The sequence below is a fragment of the Columba livia genome, chromosome 1, assembly GCF_036013475.1.
Source record: "Columba livia isolate bColLiv1 breed racing homer chromosome 1, bColLiv1.pat.W.v2, whole genome shotgun sequence".
NCBI lineage: Eukaryota > Metazoa > Chordata > Aves > Columbiformes > Columbidae > Columba > Columba livia.
This window is the reverse complement of record NC_088602.1, coordinates 75,546,377-75,561,203: the sequence shown is the minus strand read 5'-3', so window position 1 is coordinate 75,561,203 and position 14,827 is coordinate 75,546,377. Positions and strand designations below refer to the sequence as shown.

The following is a 14,827-nucleotide window of genomic DNA, read 5'->3' as shown; positions in this document are numbered from 1 at the left end:
AGATAGGCACAAGCTGCAAATTCAGATCAGAAATTCATGGAAATTTGTATCCGTAGGGCTTGTCTGCCTCAATTTTCCTGTAACATGACAACTATATAAATATATGAGGGATAAGCGACAAATACCTTTGTAGATCTATTACTGTGCCCACATTTGAGGGTTATTCTGTACCATTCAAAGCTGCTTTAGTAGTGCCAGATCTAGAAGCAGGCTGCCTCCGAAGTTAGTATGTAAACCTAAGTGCTATGAAATTCAGCCTTGGTTACAGGCATGCACACCCACAGCCAAAGCCTAAATTATATTTTTTATCCCATTTGTATCCACAGAGGTATCAATCCCACATTTCTTTTCCATGAAATCAGTGCCGTTTCTGATAACTTTGACATAAATCTTCAGCTTTGACTGGGCCTGCTGTTTTGGGGAAGAGAGAGAATAATAAAACCACGAGACACAAAACACAGCTCGTGATCTGCACAGAATTTCTGTAAGATTGGGTTGTGTGTTGGAACAAGATATGAAAGCATTGCAGGTACAATAAGAAATGGCCAGAATTGATGCTAAAAATTCAGACCTCCCTGTCAGCCTGCTGTGTGTTTGCCACAGCTGGATATGGGAGTCTTTTGAGGCTATTGGTTTCTTGAGGTAGGAAAATGGTTTAATTACATCCAGCAAGTGAGGCATTTTTTTAATTTCAAAAGGACAGGGGGTGGTTTACCTGTGCTCGTAACTGTGGGAACGTCGTGGTTTTGAAGGTCTTCTGAAATAGGTTGTTCTGCCATGATATTCCCTACATCTGCAAGACAGAACTGTTGGGGGAACAGTCTTTCTTGAGAGTATCTAGGAAGTCAAGCATCTAATACTCTCTCATGGATTCAGAAAGGCACTGATATCTGAAGTAAAAAAATCAATCAGATCTTTAAAACTATTTGGACTGGTCTGTAGTATAAGAGATCCGAGAAGAATCGGTTTGTGCAGCCTTAGGTTTTCATGTGCTCCCGCTCAGTCAGTTGCAATGCAAAGCAAAGGGCAAGTCTCTGTGCCCAGGATATGCGGCCTATGGTGCCTGTTTGCTTTCTCGGCTTTTGAGTGACAGCTCATCCATCCAGGATCCTCTGAAAAGTTCCAGACCAGACAGTCCCTCGATTAAAAAATTTCCTGTGTGGAGAAATAAAGTCTGAAACCCTACCAGAGGGAAATGAAAACCCTGCATGTGTGGGTGTCTGGGAGCCTCAGGGGTGGGAAAGGCTCCCTGGGAGAGAGTGGGGAGGTGGGAGCAGGCGAGCTTGCAGGGCTGCTTGTCCCAGCACTGGTCCTCAGCTTTGCTTTCCCAACTGCGAAAGGCTGGCAGCGTGCATATGTCGCTCTTAATCTTCCTTTTGCATCCCTGTTTTTGCAGTTGTCAGAGCGCCGTATTATGCAAATTGGAATTAAGCAATTAAGGCGATAATGTTTCCCTTGAAGAGTTTGACAAGGCAGAAGGAACACAGACTGCTTTTCAGACAAGCTTTTGGTTGCATATTTAACTAAAAACAAAAGCAAGAAGACAGATAGCCGCACGCACACACACGGACTTTGTGACCAAGCCACTCTTCCCTCCCCATGCCATCCCTCTTTCTTCCTTGTCCCATAACGCTGTTGAGGTGGTCATGGGGCAGAAGGGCTGCTCGCCTGCCCCCCTCAGGACATGGGACTGGAGGAAGGGGCTGCCACAGCTCTGTGCGGAATTTGCATCTTAAACAGCTGTTTAAAGGTGTAGATCAGCACCATACTGTCCTTAGGGCTTTTGCCCCTGATCCAGCAATTGCACTTCCACAGCTTTGCAACGCTGTTGTGTGGGGATGAGGAGGTGGGAAGTCACCCTTAGTCACTGAGAGACAAAACTTCAGAGCTGCTCTCTGTCAGGAGTTTTTAGACTTTGTCAGTATCTTGTGTGAGTTCTTCCCATCTTGTCTGCAGCTAAAGGTCCTCTTGTTCTAAAAGAGGACTTTTCAGTCTTCCTTCATGTAGACTTGCAGTGGGTTTGTGAAAGAGGAGAGGGTTCTACTGTGGAACTGTTTTGCCATGGTAGTGATTTTTACATCACAATCAAAGACGGGATAAGCCGAGGCTGCAGATCTCAATTGTCTTGGAAACCAATGTGCTGGGAAGCTGTACTGAGCTCTGGAGATTCATGCTGGTGGTGTCTCTGCACTTTCCCTCTGTTCAGCAGGTGAGGTAGTGCCTTTGAAAGCTCTTGATAAGACATGAAATTTGCTTTGAAACAGTAATTATGCTAAGGATCGGACCCTGGGGTACAAATGTAGGATTCTGCAAAATGGCATAATTTGAAATAAGCTTCCCCCTGTGTTTTTTTCACAAGTTGTGCTTTCTCTCCTTAAGATGTGGTTGGTCACCTCTACTTGCTTAGCTCTTGACACAAGCTTAGCGTTTTCTGCATTTCCTGCAGAGCCCAGGAGAGAAGAGGAGGGTGGGGAGTTACTGAGTTGTGCCACCCAAGATACAGGGGGCCTGAATCACTCCTGCTCCATTGCACCCGGAAAGTCACACTGGCAAAAAACGATGAATCAGAGGCAGTGACTCAGGCTCCGGCGCTCTAAATAGTCAGCAGAAGTGGCAAGCCAAGTCCCAAGTGGCACTAATGACTGAGGGGAGTTAAGAAAGCGTGTGGCTTAATGGTGTGTATTCCCCAGCTCACACGGGCACACAGGGAGGCATTACCGGATAGAGTTAATGGGGTGATCTGGCTATGTAACAGAGCAGTCTCATATACCGATATTTGGGAGTGCATGGGAGGATTTGGTTCAGCTAAAACCCTTTCCCAAGCTGTATGAGCTAAAATGAAGGGCAGGCCTGCTCAGAGCAGATTGCTAGAAGCTGAGGGGGTGTTGTGGGGATGGATAGCTCCTTTACCATAAGCATACTTGACTGCCCATTTTCAGAAAAAGGATTAGGGAGGCCCTTACTCCAAGCTGCCGGGGCTGATCTTGAGCAAAGTTGCTAGGAAGGGCTGTAATGAGATAATTCTGCTGGTCTGAGACCATTCTTTGCTTATGTAAAGCAGCACTCATGTGGAAGCAAAGTTGTCCCCATCGGCACCCATGTCCAAAGCCGCTCTTTACGTCTCCATCTCGCCTGGTCACTTCCCAGCAAGGTCAGCTGAGCTTATTCTCAGTGGCAGTTGTTTGGCCTGAATTAGTGCTCAAGGAAGCATTGGCTCAATCGATCCAGATAACTCTATCTAGCCTTTGTTTAAATAAGGCCACAGGTTCTTGCAAGCTCTACATTATTTATCTGCTGTGGAGTTCGGCAGCCAAGCTGTGTTTGTGAAGGCAGGAAAAACAAACAAAAAGGAAAATAAATCCCAGAACAACTAAAGGTAAATGCCCATTTCTGCTTTCATTGAGGACAGCTAGAAGAAATATTTTGTGGTTGCTATCTAGCCATGGTCCTCTTCATCCCTTCCCCTTGCTTGCCTTTAATTGCTCCCTATGACCACGCTTAGTGGCTATTCCACATTGATTTGCCATTTAACCAGCTTACCAAGTGCTGGATTTTACTGCAATTGCACTTTTTATCCTAATAGCTGAGAGTTGCACCACATTCCTCTCTCTCCCTTCCTCCTTAGAGAAACTCCGGATGTTTTAATGAGCTTGCATTTTTGTGAACGGCCAGATCTGATCGTGACTTGAATGGCAGCTGCCAAACAGACAGAGCTCTTAGTTTTAAACTCAGCAACAAAATGGCTTTGCCTCACATCAGAGCAGCTTGTGTGCTTCAGAGGCTCAGTCATTATAAGCAGTTTCTGTTAAGAGCCGAGTACCTCCCGTGTTCCTTGGGAGCAAAGGATGCTCTCAGGGTCTGCTCAGCAGCGCTGAGGATTGTGTCTTCAGTGTGTTTTGAACTAGCATCCACAGAGATTAGACAAGCATGCTGGGAAGAACGTGGCTCCAGTTGCAGTCCCTGAAGGCTTTTTTGTTGTTCTTGTTCCTGCTGGTTTGCTAGGTATTTCCCCTTCCTTATTAATATATTTATCTAACAAAAGTTGCATTTTGTACTTGCCTGAAAAGCATTTTTCCATTTTCTGTATGCCTGGCAGACCTTCTCTGAGTGCTGTGCTTCCCATGGACTGTAAGCATTCAAAGGCTAAACACCATAAAGGATTTGAGTTTCTTATGGGGGGTGCCAGGCAGTGCAATTGGAAGACATGAGGCGTCATTACAGAAAGAAGATATGCTAAAGTGCCCTGATGATGAGATTGGCTTGAGTCCTGGTAGCAGAGCAGATCTCCAAGAGCAGGAAGAGAGCTGCTTTCACAACGACTGAAGACATGTCAGTGGATATGATGGGGTGTGACAGGGGAACCTAGTGAACAGCTGGGACATTTTCTGTCTCAGAGGACAGGGAAACTCAATCCAGTGCTTCTACAACTTGCACAGCCACAGCACCTGGACACTCACGAAGGTGTATTTGGGCGTAATGTGCACCCCTGGTGTACGCCATGAGTTAGTCCAGCAAACAGCTTTGAGAGAAGGCAGTATCAGGGAACACTCCCAAGTACCACTGTCATCCTGGCAAGGTCCAAGGACAAGCCTAATGGACCTGCTGACTTCTGAAGAGCAGAGGATGATTAGGATGTTGTGCTGCCACCCACAAGGAGAGGCTTATCCATCACTCCATGACCGAAGTCCCACAGGTGTACCTGTGGCTTATGGCTGCCACAGCCTGCAAAGTGAGAGAAAATCAAGTAGCTGAGGGGAGGAGGGGAACAAAGCCTACCAAGTTTATCCTATGCCTTTTTAGTATGTCATGGATAGTGCTTTCAGAGAACTCATAGGAGCCTGAGGTCTGCGATAGGGATAAAGGCACATGTACAGAGGTACTTCCTGTGCAAGATGTTTTACAAAGTCATGTGTATTGGAAAGGGTTGGAGCGGCAGGGAAGTCACGCAAGAGACATGTTCAGTAAAGAAAATGGTACTGAAAACAAAAGAGAAGAACCATAAAATGAGAAAGTTTCTTTATGCTACCTTCATAATAAATAGTAGCACAAAGCAAGTTGAGAACAAATCTTAACCTACAACTTCAGGAAATAGTATTTTATCACAATTGCCCCAATTATCGAGCACTTGACCCCTACTGCAAGCAGGAGGAGACTCTGTTTACACTGCTGTCTCTCTGGAGCCTACCCTCCAAAATCTCTGGAACAGACAGTGTGATCTATCTACAACTAAATGCATCTAAATCTCATTGAGCTTGAAAGCGTCTGGCAGGTGGGTGAAAACTCAGGTAAAGTGTCATGCACACTTCCCCCTTTCTTCTGGGCTTCCCTTGGCATCAACTTTTGGTCACTGTCGGAGGCAAGACGCAAGGCTGCACAGGCTATTTGTGTAACCTGTACAACAGCTTTTCTGTTCTGTGCTATGTCAGGCTTTATCTCCATGGCCCCTGGGAAGCAAGTGGATCTTAGATCCCTGTTCACATGAACAGGGATGTCATCAATGCCCCCCCTCTTCGTTGTTGTTTTTGTTGTTTTTAGGGATAAAGTAACTTCCAATCATGTTTAAAATCATTTAAGCTTGAAATCCGCATCCTGGGTTTCAGGTCTCTTATGACCTAGGCCATGCCTGACATCCTTCTCCACTCCAGTGTCCCATTCCCTGCATAAGCATTTATCCAAATTAAGGCAGTACAATACAGATGAGTCAAGCATTGTTTTCTCATAGTCTTTTGGCAGCCTTTTTCCTTTGGCCAGAATAAAGTATGGTACTGACTGAAAGACTCAAGATTTTGGTTCCTAACCTTTGTTTTTTGCACCTAGTCTCTGATTGCAGCTTCACCTAATCAGGCAATACAGCAAATCCCCTCTCTAGCCTATTTCTCACCTATTATGAAGTATTCACATCACCCTCTGATCCATTTTGTCACCATAACTGAAAACTTCTAGGCCTTTTGCAAGGTAGCAACCAGAGCACAGGAACCTAAGCAACCTGTCCAAGCTTGTATACAAAGTCAGTCGCAGAGCCGAGCCCTGATCATGTGGCCCCAAGGCCTGCGTTTGTGTTTCTCTCCCGAACAAAATGCATGGGCCCTGCAGCCTTCCCCAGCATCCACTGGAGTATGCCTGCTTTCAACAGTTCCTCTAGCACAAAGCACTTGAACCCATGCATCAGGAAGGCAGAGTGGCCCCATTTATTTCCATTAAAATGCAGGCACACGCTGTTTATCTCCCTCCGGGAACAAGCCAAGAAGAGTTTTAGTGTCAGGAAAAGTAGTAATAGTAATAATAATAATAATAACAACAACAACAATAATAATAAGAAAACCCCCTAAGTGTCAACTCCACATTTTCTGGGGCCTGGTTAAGTTCTCTGGAGCGTAGCACTCCATCACTTTTCTCAGCAGGGTATAATTACTCATAACTTGAAGGTTTTATCTCTGGGCTTCCTGTACTAAAGAGGAGAAAGGAGGTAAATCTTGCATTCCACTGGAGTATAGATGTTTAATTAAGTATCACATTTAATTGTTCCAGACTCCTGCTTGACAGCCGCCGAGTTTTGAAAATTTTGTCTCCTTTTTTGTTTTTAAATTGGAATTGAAAAGATAAAAAATGTCTGACATGTAAGTAGTGTCCATCCTGTGTCTCCCCCTGTGCCTTGAAGTGACCTGTGATCCAGGACCAGTACCCAGGTCCTGCTGTGGCATGCATTTGCATGCCCCTGGTGCACTTCAGTCTCAAGGAGGAACAAGTCCCTCTTGTTCTGCTTCCAGTGACCCTTTTTGTCATCTTAAGTCCAGCCTGACTTGTGCCTGCTTTGTGGCATTTGTAGTCAGGTCTCTCCTCTTACTTTTTTTCCTGTTCATTTAGGCCTAGGGAAAGAAGGACAAACTGCACCTAGGAATAATAAATGTCCTGAGCTTTTCTTACACCTCCTTTCATCCAAAGATCTCAGACCACTTGCACCTTTCAAGAATTAATAATATAAGGCTTGTTCTCCCTCTGTGAGTCTGGCCAGTTTTATTATCATTGTAGTGAAATTAGTGGTCTCTTTGAAGTCTACTTAGTCTGCTTGAGGACTGGGAGACCTTTTACACAGATCCTAAGGAGCAGAGCCTAGGAATTAGAAAATCAGTGAGATTAGCCAGAGCCCAGTAACCTCAGCACAAAATCTACCCATCCATTGATTGCACCCCGTCATTCCTATCTGTGCTGCTAGAGAGTCGTGTTTCCTCATGCTATTAGAGGGACAGAAATGTGGTTCAAAGTGGTTCACCCAGGGGCTCGATGCTGACAGAATGAAAGAACCTGACTTGTGTGTGCTGATCCTCTTGCCTTCACCAGTCCCCATCACAAGAGGTCCTCTAGAAAGGGAGGAGCTGGGGTTGTCCACGGATCTTGTTGCGACGTGTCCACCTCAGCCACTGCCAGCCATGCGTCCTGTGCTCATTTAGTCACTCAACAGACTCAGCTCCATATCTCTCTTCGTACAATGGGTCTGTGGCCTTGAGACCTCACAGGAATGTTGCTGTGGATAGAGGTCAGATAAGTCTAAGGCTGGTAGAGGGTTACATTTGGACCCTATCTTGTGATCTGGAAGGGTTAATCTCTGTAAGGGGGAGAGAAGGTAACTCCCCTCCAATTCTGCTTGCCAACAAGCAATGAGACATCACGGCTTGGTCTCTGCTGGCATCTGAACCCCTTGTGTGGACCCAGACCAAGCCAGAGGTGTGTGCTGGTGTGAGGCTGTGCAACCTCTGCTGGGACAGAGCAGCCGCAGTGAGGCATGAAGGCTCCTGGTGGAAATTGGGTCTGTGTAAAACTCTCCTGATTGACCAAGCCCAAGAGCCTTCAAAGGAGGCAGGCCTGACATTTACATGCACTAGGCAGAAAGATCACAGATAATAAGCTCTGTGTGTGTGAGAGACAATGAGAACTGAGTCACTCCTGCTGAATCTCATCATAAACAGAACCCAACAGCAGTTTCTCCACTGGAGCTGTTTCCTGGGGCTGTCAAAACTATGACAGAAAGAGAAGAATGTGGTGATTTGGCTTCCTTGTCTTTCTGCTCCTCTTTCAAGAATAAAAGGCAGTTCTGGGTTGCTTTCCCTCTACCTACTTCGCTATCGCAACTTCTGCGTACCACACAGCAACTTCTCTGTGCTGCATTTGTCCTGCCTCAGTGCCAAAATCCACTGGAAGCCTGACTCCTGCTGTCTGTGGTTGAATTTCCATGCCTCATTTATAGCTCCAGGACCGAGATGAACCAACATCCGAGTCTGACTGGAGTAAGAGGCATTTTAGTCTCTTTGGAGGGTCTCACGGTGGCAGGTACCACCAGGGCTTGCTGAAGCACAGACTCTGCTGTCCTCAATAGGGCAGAGGGTGACTTTGTGATGCTGTGGCAACAGCATTCCCTCCAGTTCAAGAGTGAGGTGTGACCTGTGGGAAGAGACCACAACAGGAGAGGCGTGATAGGAAAGCAAGGGGAGGTGAAAGAGAGAGAGAGACAACAGTTTAAAAAAAAAAAAGACATATAAAGAGTGACATGCAGACTTTTACTCTTCATTTATGAAAGGCTTCATCTATCAGCTGGATTGCCTTAATGTGTCTCCTAACAAGGCTCCCCCAACACACACACCCCCTTTCCTTTGGTTTCCTTCTTTGATACTGTCACATGTTCTTCATTTTCCAGCACGTTGCATTCATTCTTTGCCTTTAAACTCCAAGGATTAAAGCAACTGGGTAAAATAAATAAATAAATGAAATTAAAAGAGCTGACATTTCATGCTGTTGTTGGCAGCCTTTGATTTTCTTCCAGAACAAGATCATTACTTTTCTCTCCAGCTTTGAAAAAAAAGAGATGGACAGACTCGACTCCTCATAAATTCATTTATCACTTGTGGGCTGTGGTAGGTGTGGGGAGAAGTTGAAGAAAGACAGATTTGTGCCTGCAGTATAGGGAAATGTGAATGACTGTAAGTTTAGAGCAAGGTAGTACCAAATCTAGTTCTGGGCAGGAAATGTCTTTTGGCTGAGTTGTTTATACAAGCCTCAGGACAACAACTTCATGGTCTGAGCTGAAGGGTAGAGGGTGCTACCGTATAGTAACAATGAAGACTGGGATCATCCTGACAAAGAGCAACCTCAGCTATAAGGTTTGAGTTCAAGACAAGAATTTCACAATCCTTTAGGAGGGGACAGGATGGCCACTCTGATTTTTGGTTCAACTCGCTGTAACAAGAATGAAGCATGAAGAGTTAATTTACAAAATTTGGCACTGTATCTGAGTCTATTCAAGTTTAGAAGTCTTCAGGCCCAGGAGTTTTGCTGACAAAAAGTTATATGCATCCAGGAGTTTTTCCTAGGTTTGAAGTTAAACTCAAGTTTGCTGAGTCTTTGCCTCTTCAGAGCAGACTGAGCTGCAGCTCCACATGCACAACTGCAGTCAGGATCAGTGAACCTGCCATGGACTGTTTGGGAACCCACTAGGGGCATGTTTCCCACTATGAAATTGGAGGATATGTGGCTGTTCAGATCCAGCCTTGTTTGGGCTCTGAGTGTATCATAAATCTCTGGCACTGGGTGATGCTTTGCTGTGCAAACGAAGTCCAAGGAGAGCCTGAAGCAAAGAAAACGTGTTTGCACTCTCAGTTCCAGCCTGACTGAATCACAGAGTGGCTATAAATAAGGAGAAGAAAACTGCTGCAAGGAAGCTGATTACATGAAATTGTCCATTCCCTCCATTTCCTTTCTCCAGGATGGTTCAGCGCATCATTTGTATGTTTCTGACAGGACAATTTTGGCACATCCTAATGCAGAGCTTCTTACAGCTGTGGTCACACCATTGTTTTCTCAGCAATACTGCCCCACAGGTACTGTGCAGCGTTGCTGAGAGTCTTTCTTGAGCCATCTCCTAACATAAAACCCTGTATTATGCTGCTGGTAGTTTCTTGTTTGTCCTGGGCAGAAGGCAGCATCAGATGAGGCAAAATGGATGTCAAGATCTGCCTAAAGCTAACTAGTGCAAATGAGACATATAGGACACCCAGACATGACTGTTGTACTTTATGCAAAAGGCTCTGGGCATGGCCTACAAATGCTAAGCACGTTACACAATGCATTACAGTCAACTGTCTCATATGCTCTTCATTCTCCTCTTTTGAAGACAGTGAAATTCCTCTTGTCAGGACTCTTATCTCAGCAAGTGTGTTGACATGGGAGGGGGTCCAAGCCCATGGTGTCTTACAACAGCAACCCAAAGACAAGGCATGTATTCAGGGTCACCTCCTGAAGGGCCAGAACTGAATGATGCAGTGCAGCTGTCTGGGTCTCCACCATGTGTTGCCTTTTCCAGCCAACAGGAGGACCAGCAAGGCCTACACATCCATTTACCATGCTGGAGTCAACAGCACGTCACGTTCCCAGCCACACTGGCTGCACAGCTCTACCAAAACATAAATCTGGTTTCCCAGCAATTGTCCAAACCAAGTCTCCTCGTGGTCAGCTCAGTCACGACTACAGAAACAAATGCAGGACACGTTTCTTAGTTTCAGCCGTCCCTGAATTCACACGTACTGTGCAGCTGTTGCCTTAACCAGATACAGAGACTTAATTAGGTTAGAGCGACTTCTGAAAGTATAGCATTTAAGAGCAAAGTTGCAGAGCAAAGCATGCTGGATACCATTCTGCAAATAACAATATAGTTCTGATGTTCTGTATTGCTCTCAGAATTTGCACCTTTTGGAGCTCTGTCACTCTTCCCCATCCTCTTTCCTCTTGCACCCTACAGAAGCTAAAGAATCAGCTTTTGAGTACTGGAAATAGTCAAGGGAAAGGATATTTTCAGAACTTATGCCCCCAAGTGAACAGGTTAACCTATGCTTCACTGCACCATTTTGTGGGGAAAGGATCAGAAAAAAATCCTTCTGCATGTTCGTAGTTTCCCCTGTCACACCACCGCAAACACTTGCCATTCCTCATTCTGTGTGACTTATCCCACGCAGCCACCTCCCTCCACACATTAGCTTCATCTGCTCTCACTCCTGCTGCTGGTCCTGAGAACACCCTTACCTGAATTTATTGACCCTCTGGACCTGTCCATGTGCATCTTCCCAGCACTACCCCTGAGCACACCCAGCTGCACCCGCTCAGCCTGCTTATATTGCTGCCATCCCCCCTTACCCCCACCTGCATTTGCTTTGCCACACAAAGTCACACACACTGCCTTCTCCCCTTCCCCAGTGTTTATTTCTGTGCATGGAAGATGGCCATCCCTGAGGGCTTGCTTCTGCATTTGCCTCTGCTGTGATCACAGACAAACTGAGGAGGATATGACAAATATTAACTTGCAGCTATTAAAATGAGCTGTTCCTACAAGGCTCTGCAGAGAGAGGTGGTTCTGACGTCCTCTCTGTCACCTTTCTCAAAAGCCCCCCAAGGAAGGCACACAGAGCCGTGAGTCATTTGCAGAGGCCATGCTGCAGGAAAGAGGAGGGCGCTGCTGAGCTTTTGTTAAAATGTGAAAACTTCCATGTCTACTCCCATATTGGAGATACTGGGCACGGGCTTGTGTTTGGAGCCACAGAGATTAAACCCAACTAGCTCCCATCTCAGTTTATTCAGGCAACGGGACTGGCTGGGACACAGGCTTAAACAAGGAGAAAGGCTCTGAGAGAGAAACACCAGTTGGTCTTGTGTTTGACACCAAAATTGCCATGAACTCACAGTAAGTGGAACAAATCTGATCTGCTCGTTACCCCAGGATCATGACCTTCAATTGCATTTCTTTCTTCTTCTGGACCTAAGTGCAGTCTCCTCCCTCTCCCACACTGCTCTTCTGTTCCCAAAACTGGCCCATCAGAGCACTAGGTTCAGTCACTAGCTGTGGAAGTGCAGAGACGTGCTGCTGACTCGTTTGCTGACCAGAGCAGATGAAGCTTAATAGCCTCCAAGGCCAGAGAAGAAGCAGTGAAACACCAGGAAAGCAATAGAGCAATAAAGAGTAAGACAGATGTGCTGGCAGAGTGCTATAAATTGCCGACCTAAGGAGGAACCACAAGCAAACAGAAGAATAAGATTCTTCTCTTCAATTCTTCTGGCTGTGGAAACACAGTGAACTGTTGTCTTCCTGCAGTGTCTGCACTGAGGTTTGTGGTCTTTCTCATTTCCCCTGCTGTTGCAGGTTGGCTTCTGAGCACGTGTCATTTATTTCTCGAACTGTGGCATGGAATGACCTTACAACCCTTGAAGTTATAAGGAAGGTATGCATTTATTTACGATGCCAGACACACGGGGAATCATTTCACCTAATGCGTGTGTAAAATTACAGTACCTGTGAGCTTGGTTAAATGCAGTAAAGTGTTACATATTCATGAAAGTTTTAGGAATGCCTATACATATTCATAACCTGTCCCCGAGAAGGCGGTTCTTATTACAATGAGTTCCGGGAGACTATTTCCATAGTCTCCACCTCTGTCTCCTCCTGATTGCAGCTGCGCAGTGATCGTGAACCCGGGTCCTCTTTCTCTGCACACGGTCACCTTTGGTCCAGTGTGATGAGTTGGTTAGGTCTCAGACTGCTGAATTGGTTAAAACTGGCGTACCTCCTGTCCTGTGCCCAAGTTTCTGTAATCTAGTTCACCCAAGGATACATCAAGGATGCACCCAAGGATTATTATTTTTGCAAGGTGTCAGTGAAGTCCTGTTTTTTGTACAATAAGTTACACAGAGCTAAGCAAGGCTAGGCAATAGTGATGTGGGTTAAAGGGTTAGTTCTCTAAGTGTCTTTAGTGATGTGGGGTAGGGTTAATTCTTTAAGTGTTAGTCATTAAGTGTTAATAAATTAGTTGTCAGTTCTCTGTATCAGAACTTCTGGTTGGATAGGAGATGAAGCGTCAGTCCGAGGCAGCAGTGGCACATGTAACTCCAAGTGGCTTCCTCAGCAATCCCCACGTCACATTTAAATGTGTTTTATCCTGACCAGAAATAGATCAGCAATGCTAAAGACAGAGCTCATTTCATTATCCATGAAGACAGCAGCCAGCCAGCATCTTCCCTGTGCTACTTTCTGTGTAAACTACTCTGCTCTGACATGAGAAGAGGCCCCAGTCTCTACAGCCCACATAACTACTGGCTTCCCCAATGAAACTGCCTGTCTAGCAGGCTCCTGGGTCTTCAGGATGGGCACATCTCCATTTAGGCACTGGCTCATACTCCGGCTTATTTCCCCTGAGCTGGTGGGCAGATCTCACAAGGTCACTGGAATCTCAGCCATTCAGGGTTTAGACCACGGTAATTCTTCTCTGTTAGGGTACCTCTGGAGAGCTGGTACTTGTGTATATGGTGCCATAGGGGTGGTTCAGCTTCTTGGTAGCTGGGCAATTGCCGAGGTCAAACTGTGTGGATAAGACTGACCTTCCTAAGCAGTTTTTGAAGTTAGACTTAGAGAGCAGGTAATGTGTTCTAAAACCTGATTTGTGCCTTTCAACACAGAATGAACATCCTTGAGAAAACATTCTCAGGAGTGGTGATTATACTGCTGTCCTGAGACCTGGGATGTCTGAATTAATTTCAATGCTCTTACAAGCATCCTGTGTGAGCTGGGGCCTTGTTCAGATGCACATCTGCCCAGGCATCTGAGACAGGCTCAGCCAGGGAAGGATTTATACCAGACCCTGGCTTCCTATACAGTCACTTAGGCTTTCTCATTTTCCTCTGGGGACAGCCTTTTCTTTTTTCCAACTCAGTGAAGAATCAAGCTTTGCCAGCCTTCGATAAGAAGTGACCTCAGTCCCTTCTAGCTGAGGTGGAGTAGCAAACGACTAACCCTGGTGCGTGCAGGCAGTAGGAGGCTGAGCACGGTCTCTTTTCTTCGCCACCCTGGAGCAGCCTCTTCGTACAGCGAGAGCATTTAATGTCCCTCCAACGTGTTGCATGAACATTAATTAATTATCCACTGTTCTGTAGTTTGCCAGTTTTACTTTCTCTGATTCAGGTGCAAAGTGCTACAAACCCAGCCTGGCACTTGATGGACAGAGTAATGTCTTGTTTGGGATGGCCGGCTTATGTCTTTCAGTGCGCGCTCCAAAAGTGAGAACTCCCAGCTTTGCAAGCAGGGCCTGGGCAAATAGTTTTCTCTCAGCAAGATTATAAAATCCCTTGGCCCATGCCTGCAGACTCACTGGCAGCTACATTTTAGTGTGTGCCGCTTTGCCTTTTTTCTCTTCAAAGACTGGGGACATTTGTTGCGGTAGGCTCCGGAGGGAGCAATGCTACTTGTAAGACTTGGGCTGATTCACTGGTGTCACCGTGTCCTCACGACCTGATACTGACCCTCTAGCCCCGTGTTAAAGAAGCCTGAAATATTAGTTACAAATCTGATTTGTCAGGGCCGGGTTCTGCTGTTGTTACAGCATGTGGCACCTGATACCAGAGCAAGTTTGCACTCAGAGGCGGTGGTGGGAAGAATAAGGATATGAGAACAGCAGAGGAGTGTTAGAGCATTGTCACTCTGTGATAAGCAATTCATTTGTTAAGCGTCTTCAGATTTTCTTCCAGTGTTTTAGGGCTCGATAAGTGCTCACAAAAAGAGTCATTTTTAGGCCTCCAGCTGTTCTTTACAAAATGTTTGCTTCAGTGAATCATTACGTGCTCAGTATTTGCACTTTTTTATTGGTTAACTGAATATCATGCTAATTGTTGTCTCTCTCAACTGGGTAACTAAAATATTGGTCGGATTTATTCTTTTTTTAATTAAGTTGTTGGGATATTTTCTTCCATCCAAAATACTGATATGTCAAAATTTTACAGAAATGTGTGTTCTTATATGCAG

The 14,827-nt window shown here is 45.7% G+C and overlaps 1 protein-coding gene across 7 annotated transcripts in view; it reads left to right on the top strand.

Moving 5' to 3' along the window:
* The window catches only part of LSAMP (limbic system associated membrane protein), a 1,035,828-nt gene that overhangs the window by 812,355 nt on the left and 208,646 nt on the right, over positions 1-14,827 (top strand). The window contains exon 1 of one of the 7 annotated variants that reach the window (XM_065063132.1): positions 2,121-2,209. The exons of the other annotated variants lie outside the window; for them this stretch is intronic. Within the exon in view, the coding sequence (XP_064919204.1) occupies positions 2,136-2,209 (74 nt within the window). The 5' untranslated portion in view covers positions 2,121-2,135. Of the gene's footprint in view, positions 1-2,120; positions 2,210-14,827 lie in introns of those variants that run through there. 7 annotated transcript variants of the gene reach the window in all.